At 49.4% G+C, this 14,029-nt stretch overlaps 2 protein-coding genes across 6 annotated transcripts in view; one reads left to right on the plus strand and one right to left on the minus strand.

Annotated features, from left to right (window-relative positions):
- RCC1L (RCC1 like) overlaps positions 1-2,173 on the minus strand; it is a 33,340-nt gene extending 31,167 nt beyond the window's left edge. For 2 of the 3 annotated variants that reach the window (XM_087417602.1, XM_004442838.3), the window contains exon 1: positions 1,813-2,169. In XM_087417602.1, the coding sequence (XP_087273728.1) occupies positions 1,813-2,136 (324 nt within the window). In that variant the 5' untranslated portion in view covers positions 2,137-2,169. Of the gene's footprint in view, positions 1-1,812 lie in introns of all 3 variants that reach the window. The other variant, XM_087417601.1, reaches the window with a different exon arrangement.
- A 181-nt stretch (positions 2,174-2,354) lies between these two features.
- Positions 2,355-14,029, plus strand: part of LOC106803952 (odorant-binding protein 2b-like) — a 30,923-nt gene continuing 19,248 nt past the window's right edge. For 2 of the 3 annotated variants that reach the window (XM_087417611.1, XM_087417612.1), the window contains exon 1: positions 2,355-2,546. In XM_087417611.1, the coding sequence (XP_087273737.1) occupies positions 2,361-2,546 (186 nt within the window). In that variant the 5' untranslated portion in view covers positions 2,355-2,360. Of the gene's footprint in view, positions 2,547-2,903; positions 2,971-14,029 lie in introns of all 3 variants that reach the window. The other variant, XM_087417613.1, reaches the window with a different exon arrangement.

Raw genomic sequence — 14,029 nt, forward strand, 5'->3', positions numbered from 1 at the left:
ACTAATGATACTAGGACAATTGGATATTCGCATGTAAAAAGGCCCCTACCCCACACCATACACCAAAATCAACTCAAATGGTTGGCTCATAGATCTAAACATAAGAACTAAAACTATGAAGCTCCTAGAAGAAAACATAGAAAAATTATCTTTGCAATGTTGGGTTCGGCAAAGATTTCTTAGATACACCAAAAGCACAATCCATAGAAGAAAAGCGGATGAATGCAATTTCTTTAAAATTAAAAACTTGCTCTTCAAAGGACGCTATTAAGAAAATAAAAAGAAAAGCCATAGACTGGCAGAAAATATTTGCATATATCATATATGTGATAAAGGACCTTTACCCAGAATACATAAATAACACTTACAACTCAATATTAAGAAGTCAAACAACCCAACTTTTCATTCATGTGGAGCATAAATTCCATTTCTCTTGATCTCCCCTTTGCAGTTAAAGATCACTGTTACTCTTGACAGAAAAGTTAGAAGTAAACCGGTCAAATCTGCTTCTTTGTCATCACCCACCAAGATTTCCAAACCTGTAACCTGTTAGCCATTGATGATTAGATACCTAGTAGCTCAAGTTTTTTTGTAATTACTGATTATAGCTTTTAGTTTTTCACCTACCCATTGTTAACTGCTGCTTAGGCAATACACTATGGGACTCCCACTAGGTTCCTATAGATAACATCTCCCTTGGTGCCTGGGTCACCATGGTAAGGGATGTTTGAGCTGTTTTTCAGGGGATGTTTGAGCTGTTTTTCAGGAGTTAGGACCCCTTGTCCAGTACAGGCCAGTTGAGACCACCAACCCATCAACTGGGCCTACGGAAATGCTCCACAAGTGACCTTTTTGACTTCAAGGAGCTAAAAACTCCACCCTCAGATCATGGTAACACCTCCATTTTGTGAATATGTGTTCTATCAAGAGGCATGAAGCTTGACTACCCTTGCTAAGATCATCAATTACCACACTTCTCCTTACCTCCAATTATCTATTCCCACACTTCAGACCGCCCTGCCCCCTTATCCCACATCCCCCAGTCCCCATTTTCAAGGAGGCAGGTCTGAGATTGATTCTCCCACCTCATCGCTTGGCTGCCTTGTGATTAAATCCTTTTTCTTTGCACACTGGTCCTCTCCGTGCTTGGCAATAATCGCGTGGAGAGCAAAACGACCCTGGTTGGGTAACAAACCTATCCTAAGCACATGTCTGCATCTCTGACTGTTGAGATACGCCGCCCTCCAGCTGCTGTCCTTTGCTGCCATCTTTTCAAATCTGAGTCAACTTAGAGGCCTCCTGTGCATCCTAGTGTGTGGACCTCCCCTCCTCCTCCTCGCTCATCCCTGTACCTGCTGCAGTTAACACTTCCTTTCCCACTTGTCTACTGACTCCAGCCGGCCCGCAAGGTCCCTAAGGTTTTGCCGTCGGCTGTCCTAACATCAGAACTTCTGGAGCCAGACAGCCCGAGCGCGGATCCCACTGTACCTCCATCTACCAGTTGTGGGGCCTGGGGCCTGTCCCTTGACCTCTCTGAGCCTCCCTCTGCTCCCTGAACTGTGGAGACAACCCCGACCCCCGGGGGAAGTGCGGATGCCGCGACCCGCCACAACACCCGACGTTTCCGCCGCTCCATCCGTGTAGGCAGCGCCCCTACCGCCTTCCCCCCGCGGGATTCCGGCCGCTCGAGGGGCGCCCTCCCGGAGTCTGACCCCACCAGCGTCGCAGCTTCTCCAAGAGGCCGAGAGCCCGGGGAGGAGCGGCAGAGGCGGCGGGCGGAACGGAGGGAGGGAGGGAGGGGGCCGCCCGCACCTTCTGGTCCAGCTCCAGGCGGTAGGGCACAGACTGGATCCTGCGACGCGGCCGTGAGCCGGCGCGGGGCTCGGGCCCGGAGCTGGGCAGCACGAAGGTGGGCACGCCTAGCGCCCCTGAGAAGCTGAAGCCCCACACGAAGACGCGGTCGGCGCGGGCCGCGCGCTCGCCCACGTACTGGACAACGGGCGCGGCCGCCTCGGCCTCTGCCGCCTCGCGCCGGCTCCGTGAGCGCCCTGCCGCCGTCCAGTGCCCTCGACCCGGCCCCAGGCAAGTCAGCCGGCGCCCCAGCCAAGCCCCCGCCGCCAGGGCCGCCAGCGCCATTCTCCGCTGCACGCCTCAGCCGCTCTTGGGCGCCGCCATCTTGCGTGACCCTTGACCCTACGCCCTGGCGGAAGCGCCGGAGGCCTCGTTTCCTATTGGCTGAAGGCAAAGACACTGAGGGCAGCCAATGGTTAAGGGAGGCGGGAGGGCTGGGCTGGGCTGGGCTGGGCGGAGCCGGGTACGCCGTTCATAAGCGAGTGGACGAGGGGGACGTGGTTCTGGCCATGCTACCTAGTGCGCGACCTCTCTCCGCGCTCCAGGTCCACCTGAACGCTCTTCCCTCCCCGCGCAGCGCACGTTTACTAAGTATCTGCCCGGCTCGGGCCTGCGCACGGTGCTTTCCTGTTGCGAGTCCCTTTGCTTCTTGGCCATCGGCAGGGGGAACACTGGAGGGGTGTGCGCATCTCCAGGTAAGTTCTTCCCCTTGCCCTGTTCACTCCCTTTGCCGGTGTCCCTCGTCGTTTCTTACCTACCCTTGTTGCGGCCTTTCCCTGCTCCCATCCTCTACCAGGCCACTCAGTCTGTGCTCCAGCCACAGTGAGCTAGAGGGTAGCTCTTATTATTGTCATTCTCTGCCAGAAACCCTGCAGGGATTCCCTGCTGTCTTCACAGTGCATCCATCTCCCTAGCTAACCTCGCCCCTCAGCCCTTCAATCTAGAGGCAGAGGGCTCCACTTGTGCCTTCTGAATCCCAGTGCTGTTTCAGGCCTGCCTATTTTGCACACAGTGCCTCGAATGCCCTTCCCACTGCCTTCCTGTCCCTGCAGATGTCTGGCAAACTCTTAGTCCTCTTCTGAGATCCAGCTTGAGAACGTCCTTTGAAGTTGCATGAAGGTAGGAACTTCAGTCTGTTCAGAAAGTCCTCACCAATGTTGTACTCCTAGAGTTTAGCATGAAGGTAGGATCTTCAGTCTGTTTAGAAAGTCCTCACCAATGTTGTACTCCTAGAGTTTAGCATGAAGGTAAGATCTTCAGTCTGTTCGGAAAGTCCTCACCAATGTTGTACTCCTAGAGTTTAGCATGCAGCCAGGAAAAAGGGAAGCCCTCATGAATGAATGACGCGAATCTGGGGACCTGGGTTCTAGTCCTGGCTCTGCTACTGACTTGCTACATCGTGTTAGGAATTTGTCTCCCTTCTCTGGATCTCACCTCTAAAATCAGAGGCTTAAAAAAAATCGATACATGAAATGAATGAGGTGTTTTGACTTTATGGCTTGTACGATCTCTTGCAGCCCATTATGATCCATGATGGGCATTCCCAAATACTAGTCCCAAATGTTGAAGGCAAAGTCTTTCTTTCTTCGACCTCCCTTGCTTCCTTTTCTCTCTCTCTTTTCATTGCTTGATACCTGAAACTAATCTAGTTTTAATCTACTCTCAAGACTAGTTCAAATTACTTTGTTGTACTGGAATGTGCCTTGTATCGTCTGTGAAACATGTTTTTGCTGTTCTGTGGTGAAATGTGGCTGATGTTTCACCATTCTGTGGGGCTGTATCAGGGAAAACTGATACAGAGGGTGATGAGGGAAAACTGACTGATAAGGTGTGGTAGCCAGGAGACTGCTCCTCAAAGGTCTCCAACTACAGGGAACATAATTAACCAAAGCTATGAAGTCAATAGTCTGCTGGGCTATGAGATCTATCCTCTGTTTGCACTGAGGTCATGCTTCCCTTGAACTGCTCCCAGTGACTGAGTGAGGCAGGGATGGACACTCAAGCAGACCTGGTCCTGGGAGGCATGGACTCCTCTGATGGTCCACTTGCGCTTGAAGACTCCTCAGTGGCCTTACCAAGCCTTCCTTAGACTATATAGCAGTGTAGGACACTTCTACCCGGCCTTCTCTCTCTCTCTCCCTCATTTAGAGTCAGACTTGCATCCGTGGCCTGATGGCTCTCCCACTTTCTCAGGTTCCCCCACCCCATTTTCTCTTACAGAGGCATTTCCCCTTATAAAATCCTGGCCCAGGTTCAGGTCAGCCAGCTGTGTGAGGGCATGCTGTGAAAACCAGCAGGCCTCCATGTTGCTGTTTAAAAACACTTTCATCTCCTGCAGCTATAGAGAAGCCATAGGCCTGGGATTGCATCACGGGTGTGACAGTTACAGAGGAGGATGCATGTACACTGTTGGCAGGTCTCCTATGCTGGAGTCAGGCCTTGATAGGGAGGGGGTGGAAACCTGAGATTGGGATGAGGCATTGGGGCCATGCATCTGAGAATATCACCTCTCCCTGCTCTCTCACTCCCAGTACCTCCCAAATTAAGTATCTGGGTATAAGACCTTGTCTCCAGCTCTGCTTTTATTGATAAAGCTGAGACAGATTGATAAAGGAGAATTATGTAAATATTATTGTATTTGTCAGGGTCTCCAGAGAAACAGAACCGATAGGAGACTTAGGCGTCCCATGATCTTCCGTCTGCAAGCTGGAGACTCAGGAAGGCCAGTGGTGCACTTCCAGTCTGAGTCTAAAGGCCTAAGAACTGGGAACAACAATGGTGTGAGTTCAAGTTAGAGGGCAGGAGAAGACTGATGTCCCAGCGCTAACAGTCAGGCAGAGAAAGAGAGAATTCAACCTTCCCCTGCCTTTTTGTTCTACTCAGGCCTCAGCAGGTTGGATGAGGCCTACGCACATTGGAGAGGGCTGTCTGCCTTACTCAGTCCACCAGTTCAAATGCTAATCTCTTCCGGAAGCACCTTCACGGACACACTCAGAAATAATGTTTAGCCAGCTGTCTGGGCGTCTCGTGGCCCAGTGAAGTTGACACATTTAACAGCATAGTTAACCATCACGATTATTGATATAGTTATGGGATATCTATTTATGAAATGTGTTATAATTTTACGTTGTTCTTTCATAAGCAAGACTGTCCTTTTATCTGAGATTATGGCCTCTCTGATTTTTTGGTTTTAAATATCTGTTCTTTTAAAAACTGGCAATGATGATAGATAGTAGGCTTTTGTTTGTTTTGTTTTTTTTCTTGTTTTTGGTTTTTGTTTTTGTTTTTTTTTGAGGAAGATTAGCTCTGCGCTAACATCTTCCTTTTGCCAATCTTCCTCTTTTTCTTTCTTTTTTCTCCCCAAAGCCCCAATACATAGTTGTGTATCATAGTTGTAGAGTTGTAGCTCTTCTTTGTGGGATGCTGCCTCAGCATGGCTTGATGAGCGGTGAGTAGGTCCACACCCAGGATCCTAACCTGCGAACCCCGGGCCGCCAAAGCGGAACACGCAAACTTAACCACTACGCCACTGGGCCGGCCCCTAGATAGTAGGCTTTTGAAAAATCTTTATGTCAGAGTTAAAAATTTGGTAACTCTTGAATTTCTAAAATACTGAACTTTTAAGGAATATCCAATGACAGAAGCATTGGTTTGAGATTTGGGAGACAAAGGGTACAGTGACAAACTCTGCAGTGTGAACCATAGCTACTGGGTGGCGATGCTTGCCCATCAATTTTGTGGCTCCTGTTCACGGAGAAATAGGATCAGACAGCCTAAAAGCCGGTTTTGGCCAGTGAAGAGCTGGATTTATAGTGACAATCGAGCTTTTATGTTTTATTATCAAAACCTGCTTGGTTTTATATACTGGCTGTATACTGGCAAATACTTGCATTTTTGTCCAAAGTTTTGCAAGGCTAAGATGGTCCTACAGCAAAATATCAGCTACCCCAAAGTGTGAAAATGTCTGCTAATGTTAGCCAAGCCCGATTTTTCCCCCACCTATACTGAGATTCTCCTGTGGATATTCTAATTTTTTAGTTACTTTAGTGTAGCTGAAATTGTCAAGTCTGGGAAATAATGAACTTGTAATGAACTAGTCTTATATATTTTAATTTTTATTATTAACTTTTAATTATACAATTAATAGATGATGCAGTACCTTTGTAAAAAATTCATTGATTAACAGTTGTATATGAATAAAGCTAAAGGCTCCTTTAACCACAGCTGTTGCTGTAGAAAAAATAATCTTTTCTTTTTGTTGTGTGTGTGCTTAATGAAAATGGTATAATATGGACCTCATTCTGCAACCTCCTCTTTTCACTCAAAACTACATTGGAGATACTTTTGTAACTATTTGCTTGGACCGTCCCCTTTCTTTTTCACTCTTGCATATTAGTATGAATAAACTACGTCTCCTTTGTTCTTCTTTTGGTGCACATTTGGGTTGTTTCCAGTTTTTGCTATCACAATATTACAATGAATATTCTTGTACATGTTTCCTTTTGCACCTGTGTGAGGGTATCTCCTGGATAGATATTGATAAACAGAACTGCTGGGCCATTGAAAATGCTCATTTAGAAAATTTTAATAGGTACTTTCAATGTGTTCTCCAAGTTGTGCTTCAATAGCATATGAGTGGATTCATTTTTCCATATACCCAACACCTCACAAACTTTATAAATGTTTGTCAATCTGATACCTAAAGCATATCTCTTTGTTGATTTATTTTGTATTTCTGTCATCTCTAGGAAGGGTGAACACTTCATGGTTGCTGGCATTTCATATTTCCTCCACTGACAATTTGGCTATTCATATCCTTGGCCACATTTCTGCTGGGTGGTTTGTCTCTTATTAATTTATAGGAGTACTTGATATATTCTGCATAAAAACTCTTGGTTATGTGTTGAAACATTTTCTCCTGTCTTTTTACTTAATTTATGGTGCCCTTTGTCTTACAAAGTTGTACTTTGATGTTGTCGGTTTTATTAATCTTATCCATTAGAGCTTTTACTTTCTGTATCTTGTTTAGGAAGACTATTATCCAAGATATAAAGATGTTCTATAATATTTGTGAAACAATCTAATACTTTTATTTTTTATATTTAGATTTGGAGTTGATTTTCATGAGTGGTATAAGACCAGATTGTATACTTATTGAAATTTTGTCAAACAAATATCTGATTGTGCCAAAATAATTTATTGGCTATTAACTGACTTTATTAACAGATGTAGTGATTTGTTATGTCAAATGCTGATAGATCAAGTAATTTACAGACTATAAAATGACTGTAGGATTAAGCAATGTGGTGGTCACTTGTGACCTTGGGTAAACAGTTGTAGTGGATGGTGGAGGTTCATTGGAATGGGTTCAAGAGAGAGGGAGAGAAATTAGAGATACTGAGTACACACAATGCTTCTTGATGTCAATCAGCTTTTCTTTTAAACCAATTAGAAGATGTGTATTTTGACATTTTTAACAAATGGTTCAAAACACTGAAACCTTTCATATAGAAGATTTTAAAGTGGATTAGAAAACAGTTTCCATGTTTAAGTTCTCAAGTATGAGAGTTTTATACTCCCATTGTTTTTGGCAACAAAACAAGTGAATTCTCATTATTCACTAATTTCGTATTTGTGAATTCTCCTACTCACTAAAATTTATACATCAATCCAAAACCAATACTCCCTGTGCTTTCCCTGGTCATTCCTGGACATGTGCAGAGTGGCAAAAAAATTTGAGTTGCCTGAGGCACACGTTTCCAGCTGAGGTAGAACAAGGTGATGCTCTTGTTTTAATTCTCACGTCAACAAATGTCCTTTTCCTGATCTATTTAATTCTATGTTTTTTACCTTTTGTGCTTCTTGTTGGTGATTTTGCTCTTTAGAATAGCCCTCAAACGTAGTGCTGAAGTGTTGTGTAGTGTCCCTAAGCACAAGAAGTCTGTGATGGGCCCTATGTAGAAAATGCTTATGTTCGATGAGCTTCCTTCAGACATGAGTTATAGACAGTGCCATTGGCCAGGAGTTCAATTAATGAATCAACAATCTATATGAAATAACGTGTCTTTAAAGAGACACACATAAGACAAAGTTGTGCATTGAGAGGTTCCCAAACATGTCACGACCAGAGGCTGCAGAAACCTAACCTTGTGCTTCCCCTGGGAGCACTAGTTCAGTCTTGCTCATGCAGTGTCAGCTAAGAATGTACAGAACATAACTCTTCCAAATAAGGAGGATCAATGGTAACATAATGGAGATATTTTCAAACCTCTCTTTTAAAAATGATATCTAAAAAGCAGGTACTTTCTCAACTAATTGTTGAATTGTTATATTTACTTTGAAAAAAACATTTTTTTTTTTTTTTGGTGGGGAGGATTGGCCCTGAGCTAACATCTGTGCCAGTCTTCCTCTATTTTTTGTATGTGGGATGCCACCACAGCATGATGAGCGATGTGTAGGTCTGTGCCCAGGATCCAAACCTGCAAACCCCAGGCCACTGAAGCAGAGCGCGTGACCTTAACAACTATGCCACCAGGCTGGCCCCAAAAAACAGATTTTTTTAACAGCATCAGCTAGGAAGCATATCTTTGATAGCCATTTATAGGAAAAAAGTGTCAGAAAACTTGGGACACTTGCTTTTTGCAAAAGAAAATGTGTATAGAACATATGTATTAACTTCAAGACAATAGTTACCTCTGGGGAGGAAAGAGGGAAGAATGAGAACAGTGCCTTCAATTGTCTCTGTATTATTTCTTAAAAAATGAAGTAAGCAAGGCACACTATGTTAAATCTGAGCAGAGTGAAAGGTTTCTATTATCCTGTTCTCCTTTTAGCATATTTAAAATAAATATGTAACTGGAACTGAGATGAAATAACACTACTGTAATATATGCTGTTTGCTGGAGTGCTCCCACCATCTGATCGACAGCTCATGATTGATTGGTGATGTCACTGACCCCATCCGAAGGTCAGGACACGCTGTTTACCACCTATGGAGCTAGAGAAGGCTCGGTCACCAGCAGCAGAGCCAGAGTTACCTCGACCTACAAAGTTAGAGCCACATAGCACCAGATCCTGCTCCAGCTGTGGACTAGTGACAGCTCTGGCACCAGCTCTAGAGCTCAGTTGCAGCCAGCTCCAGAACTAGAGCTCCCTCCAGCTCCCACACTTGACCAGCTCCAGAACAGCAGCCATTTCCATCACTAGCTCCCACACCAAAGCTGTCAACAATGCAGAGCTAGAGTTGGTCTCAGGACTGGAGCCAATTCTAGAAGCAGGTCAGGCACCATCGCCTGAGACACTCCCAGCTCCAGCCCCAGATCAGGTCCAGCTTCTGGGCCAGTTGCACAGCCAGAGCTGGTGGGGTCTCCAGCATCAGCCACAGCAGTGGCTGCAGCGCTAGAGCAGCTGTAGCACCGCCCTCATCGCCAGCAACTAAGGCCCGGCTGGCTCCAGCTCCACCACAGAGCTGTCCTTCACCTTGCCTGTGAGGGCAGGATGTCTTTTCTCTTTTCTATGTTTTATGATTTTTTATATTTTATGTGTTAAAATTTAGATTCAATAAAGTTTAATTTTTTCATCAAAGTTGTACAATTCAGGGCCATTAACTACATCCTCTATGCTATGTACCATCACCGTTATCTAGTTCCAGATCATTGCATCACCCCACCAGAACCCCTGTACCCATTAAGCAGCCATGCCCCCATATCCACTCCCCCAGACCCTGACAAGCACTGATCTGCTTCCTGTCTCTGTGCATTTCCCTGTCCCTGGTGTGGCTGTCCTGAGCACAGCCAACCCTCCTTTGGCCCCTCCCCCCCCAAAGCTGAAGACCCCTGAGGATGCCAATGTGTTCGGTGCCATGAACCCAATGCCTAATATGACTTTGACCTGAAAAAGCCCACCATCACCAAGGGGCTGAGGTCAGGCAGGTGAGCTCAACCCTCCCTCACATGATGTGAAGGGAATCGATATTGCTAAGGGCACCTTCTCATCAGCCCCTAGTGCTGTTCAGCCACAGGGTCACCCTCCCCAGGGTCTGGCTAGCTGGGAAGCTAAGCACTTAACAGACTAGAGTGACAAAATTAGGGGGGCATCTTCCATCCAACCCGCTAGCCCAAGCCACTCAGGGGCAGCTTCACCCTGAATCTCTCCTGCTGCAGGCAGGACACCTGCCAGTCACCAGGCTGTCCTGGCCTCGCCTGGACCACTGGCAGCTTCAGGTGCTTTCTGCTTTCTGGGATCCAAAGGACTAGCTGACTTTTGCCAAGGAGCACTGCCCATGGGCATAAAGCTCTGCCCACACCTAGGCACTACCCTCTGTGTACCTCCCTCACAGCTTCCCACGTGCAGGTCACTGCCATCTGTGCTCACGGGCACCCCAGAGCACCTACTCACTCAGTGGGCGGGACTCTGCAAAGCCAGAGCTTCCATCCAGCCACTAGCCTCCCAACACAGAGTCCAGGACCAGGGACAGCTCCGACTCCAAGTCCTGTGATAGCCCAGGTGGGGCCCAGACCTCAGCAGCAGGGACATTGTTCAGGGCTCAGCAGGCACTCAGCCAGTTCCTACAGCTCCAAAGTGGAGGAGATCAACAGGAGCTTTGACCAGGTGTCCCCTGATGGCCAGGAAAAGAAGGTGACTGCCCTACCTCTTCTCCCTGACAGCAAATCCCCAGCCCTTCCCTTCCCGGTGCCCATGTTCCCCACCCACACCCAGAAAGGGGCCAAGAAGCCCAGGAGCTGGACGCCAGTCTGGGGTGCCCTGACATCCAGAGAATCTGCTGATCATGCTGATCATTCCACAGTTATGGAAATTGACCTTCCCATGGTCCCCGATGATCTCCTGCATCAGCTTGGCCTCCAGCAGCACCTCTTCCTCTTCAGCCTCCACCACACCCGTAGCGGCCTCAGGCACACACAAGTGCTGTGTCTCAGGGTCTGCAACCACAGCTCCTCACTGCCCCTCTCCATCCAGCAGGTGATCGATGCTGCATCACCACGTCAACCTGGAATGAAGAACAGCAACATGAACAGAGTGTCCTGGTGAGCCAGGCAGCAGGGTGAACTCTTGGTCCCCTCACTCAGACCTCTCTGGGCATAGACCTCTCCTGAATGGCTACTTTGACAAAAAGTCCTCTCTGGGCCCTCCAGGCAGCAAGCCCATCCCTCACAGAAGGGAATGGAGGCAGCCTCCTCATGCTGGTTGGTTCTTGGGGACCTGGGCTTGAGTGGAGGTGGATAAGGTGCCCGCCAAGCTCCCTCCAAGTCTAGGATCTGACCACCTGAGGCTCTGATGAGACTGCTCGTTCACGTCCAACCAACCTGTAGTGAGGCCCGAATGCTTGCCTGAGTCAGAGCCCTGTGTGATCTGGTCCAGACACCATCCCCAGAGTGCACCCCTCACTGCACCCCACCCCCACCCCAGAGCCTTCCTCCCCAAGGACCCTGCCAAGCCCTTGCCCCCTTGAAAGCTTGTAGCCTGCAGTGCCCCTCCCCTGGGCCCCCATCCAGGATGGACTCAACCTGCGCTGGATTCAAAGGCCACCTCCTCAGGCTCCTGTGCAAGCAGAGCCTTTAGGGTCAGATTGACCTGGGGTCAAACCCACAGCTGGGTCACATCACAGCCCTGTGACAGGCAAGTTCATGTGGTATCTTCTCGGAGCCTCAGCTTCCTCCATGAAAAATGGAGTGAGTGACTCTGACCTCAGGAGAGTGTGTTGGGATTAAAGCAGGGAGAGGAAGGTGCCCAAAGTGCTTGGACTCAGGAGGTCGCCCAGCTAGGGGAGACACAACACAGGACAAGGCCTCGATGGTCAATGCTGAGCTCAATCCTGGTGAAAAGCAAGGATTTCTAGTCCCCTGTTCATGTCTGGACTTGGTCACTTAGAGCAGAATGACCTTGAATGCTGGGACCACTGGTCATCTATAAAATGGGGTGCGATCATTCAGCACCCAGGGGTCTCCCTAATAACAGTAACTCCCTCCAATATTTGCCCAGCTGGGCTCCCTTCAGCTCCTCCTACACCCACCAGGGCTGCAGGCAGGGACTGGCTGGACCTCATGTGGCAGGGAGGGGGTGTAGAGGAGGAGGGAAAAGGGCGGCCTGGCCTTCTCCCTGCCCAGGGTCTGTGTCCACCACTGTCTTCATGTTGCCAGGACCAGCCATGCATGGAGCTGGACCCTGGGATGGAGTCTGTGGACCAGGACAGTGAGGTGGGTGTATATTCAGTGACCCTCATGTCCCCAGATGTCCAACCTACCCAACTGCGCACCGTGTGGCCCACCTGGCTTGTGTGGGGTGTTCCCGGGACTTAGGGGATGTGAGGGTCACAGAGCAGTTGGCTGGGGAGGGTACAGACGAAACCAGCCATGTCAGGGGACCGTTGTGTTACACGTGTGTACTGGCTGTGTCACCCAGAAGTGCTGTCTGCAGGGCCCCTCTGTGTGCCTGACCATGGACAGGAGGCCTGGTTGCCCCACAGGAGAGAGGCCTGTGAGACCGTGAGGGGATCCCCGCCACGCCCATGCGGGCAGAGATCCCGGGCCATGTCCATGCTCATCTGGGCTGATGTTGCTCCATGTCCAACCTCACGGGACAGTTGGGAAACTGAGGCCGGGAGAAGCAGGGACAGGCCCTGGGTCCACGAGGTGGGTAGAGTCCAGAGGAGAAGAGAGCGTTCCAAGCTCTTAGGCCAGCCTCAACACTTCCAAGGGGTTTGCTTTGGGAATGAGAGCCCCGAAGATCCTGGGGGAGCCCTGCCAACCCCCTCCCATGTGGGGCCCTTTCCTCTATGCATCCCCACGTGGACACACTCACACACACATACACACACACACACTGACTGCTCAGCTAGGAGTCAGAAGGGGAGTTCACACTGGGGAGTTGACAGGGGAAAAGAAGAAAGAGGTTGGAAACAGCTCTGCCATGGGGCAGGGGCATCCGGTCCCCTAACAACATGCCCAGGCCCATAGCACGAAGGGGAGAGATGCCAGACTGGTGGGCAGGGGGTCCCCAAGGTGCACGGGGGATGCATGGGTTGGGGCCATCCCTAGAGCAGCCTGCAGAGAACAGGGTCTGGCGTCCTGCGTCCACCACTCTGGGCCCCGGGAACTAGGATGTGACCCCGTAGCGGGGAGGGGCTACAGGAGAGAAGGCCTCATCTTACTCCTCTGTAAATTGGGCTGCATAGATGGGGTGACTCTAAGGGTCCCACAGGCTTGTAGAAGAGTCTATTGACCTTCATTCTCCATCCATGACCCACTGTTCTCTGAGTCCTTGTAAAATGCATTCCATTCCCTCGAGGTCTTGTTGAGCAGAAGGCAGCCTGAGAGCTTGGTGACTGGGGCCCCGGGCAGTGCAGAACATGGCAGAGCACTGGTCGACTTGTCTGGGGACCAGGGACAAGGCCATCCTTGTCGGAGCCTCGGGGTCCTCCTTTGGAAGTGAGGTGGAATCATTGCTCTGGCTGTGGTGAGGAGGCCTTGTGAGTCAACCGGACACTCCAGGGCCAATGGAGGGAAAGCGGAGAGCAAGAGAGGCTTCTGAGGTCTCTCACATCACTCCTGGAGCCTACAGGCCCTGCTCCTTTGTGCCCTGGGCCCTGGTGGAGCCACTGCCTTGAGGACCCCAAACCAAGTAAGGTGTGTGTTTTGCTTTCTGCTTTCCTGCCTGGGGCTGCAAGGCTAGGGCTGACCACCAGGGGAGTCCTGTGTCCACTCGTGCTCAATGGAGCAAGTGGAGCAAGGAACGGACGCCCAGAGCTTGTTCTGGGTGTTCCCCTGTCCAAAGCAACAGGCACCTTTGAAGACTGGCATCCACGTCCACAATGGGAGCTGCTCAGAGGCGGGAGGGGGCTCTGAGATCCTCTCATGATTCTCTCAGCTACTGTGGCCCCAGCACTCACCCTGAGCAGGGCCCGTGTTAGTCCCAAGGGCAGTGCTGAAAGCACGCACGTGGTCCCTGTCCTCCAGGAGCTCACAGCCTGGAGGTGGAAGGGACAAAATTACGAACAAATCCATGTGAAAAAGAAGAGCAGGTGCTACAGGGCAATGAAGCAGGGTGCTGGAGGAGGGAGGGCCTGGAGCCCCTAGGTGGCATCTTAAAGGCCTCCTTGGTGACATTTGTGCTGTGACCAGGACAAGGGGAGCCAGCCCTATGCGAGCAGTATGCCCGGGGG

This window comes from Ceratotherium simum, chromosome 26 (assembly GCF_057802395.1).
Source record: "Ceratotherium simum simum isolate JZ-2026a chromosome 26, ASM5780239v1, whole genome shotgun sequence".
Taxonomy (NCBI): domain Eukaryota; kingdom Metazoa; phylum Chordata; class Mammalia; order Perissodactyla; family Rhinocerotidae; genus Ceratotherium; species Ceratotherium simum.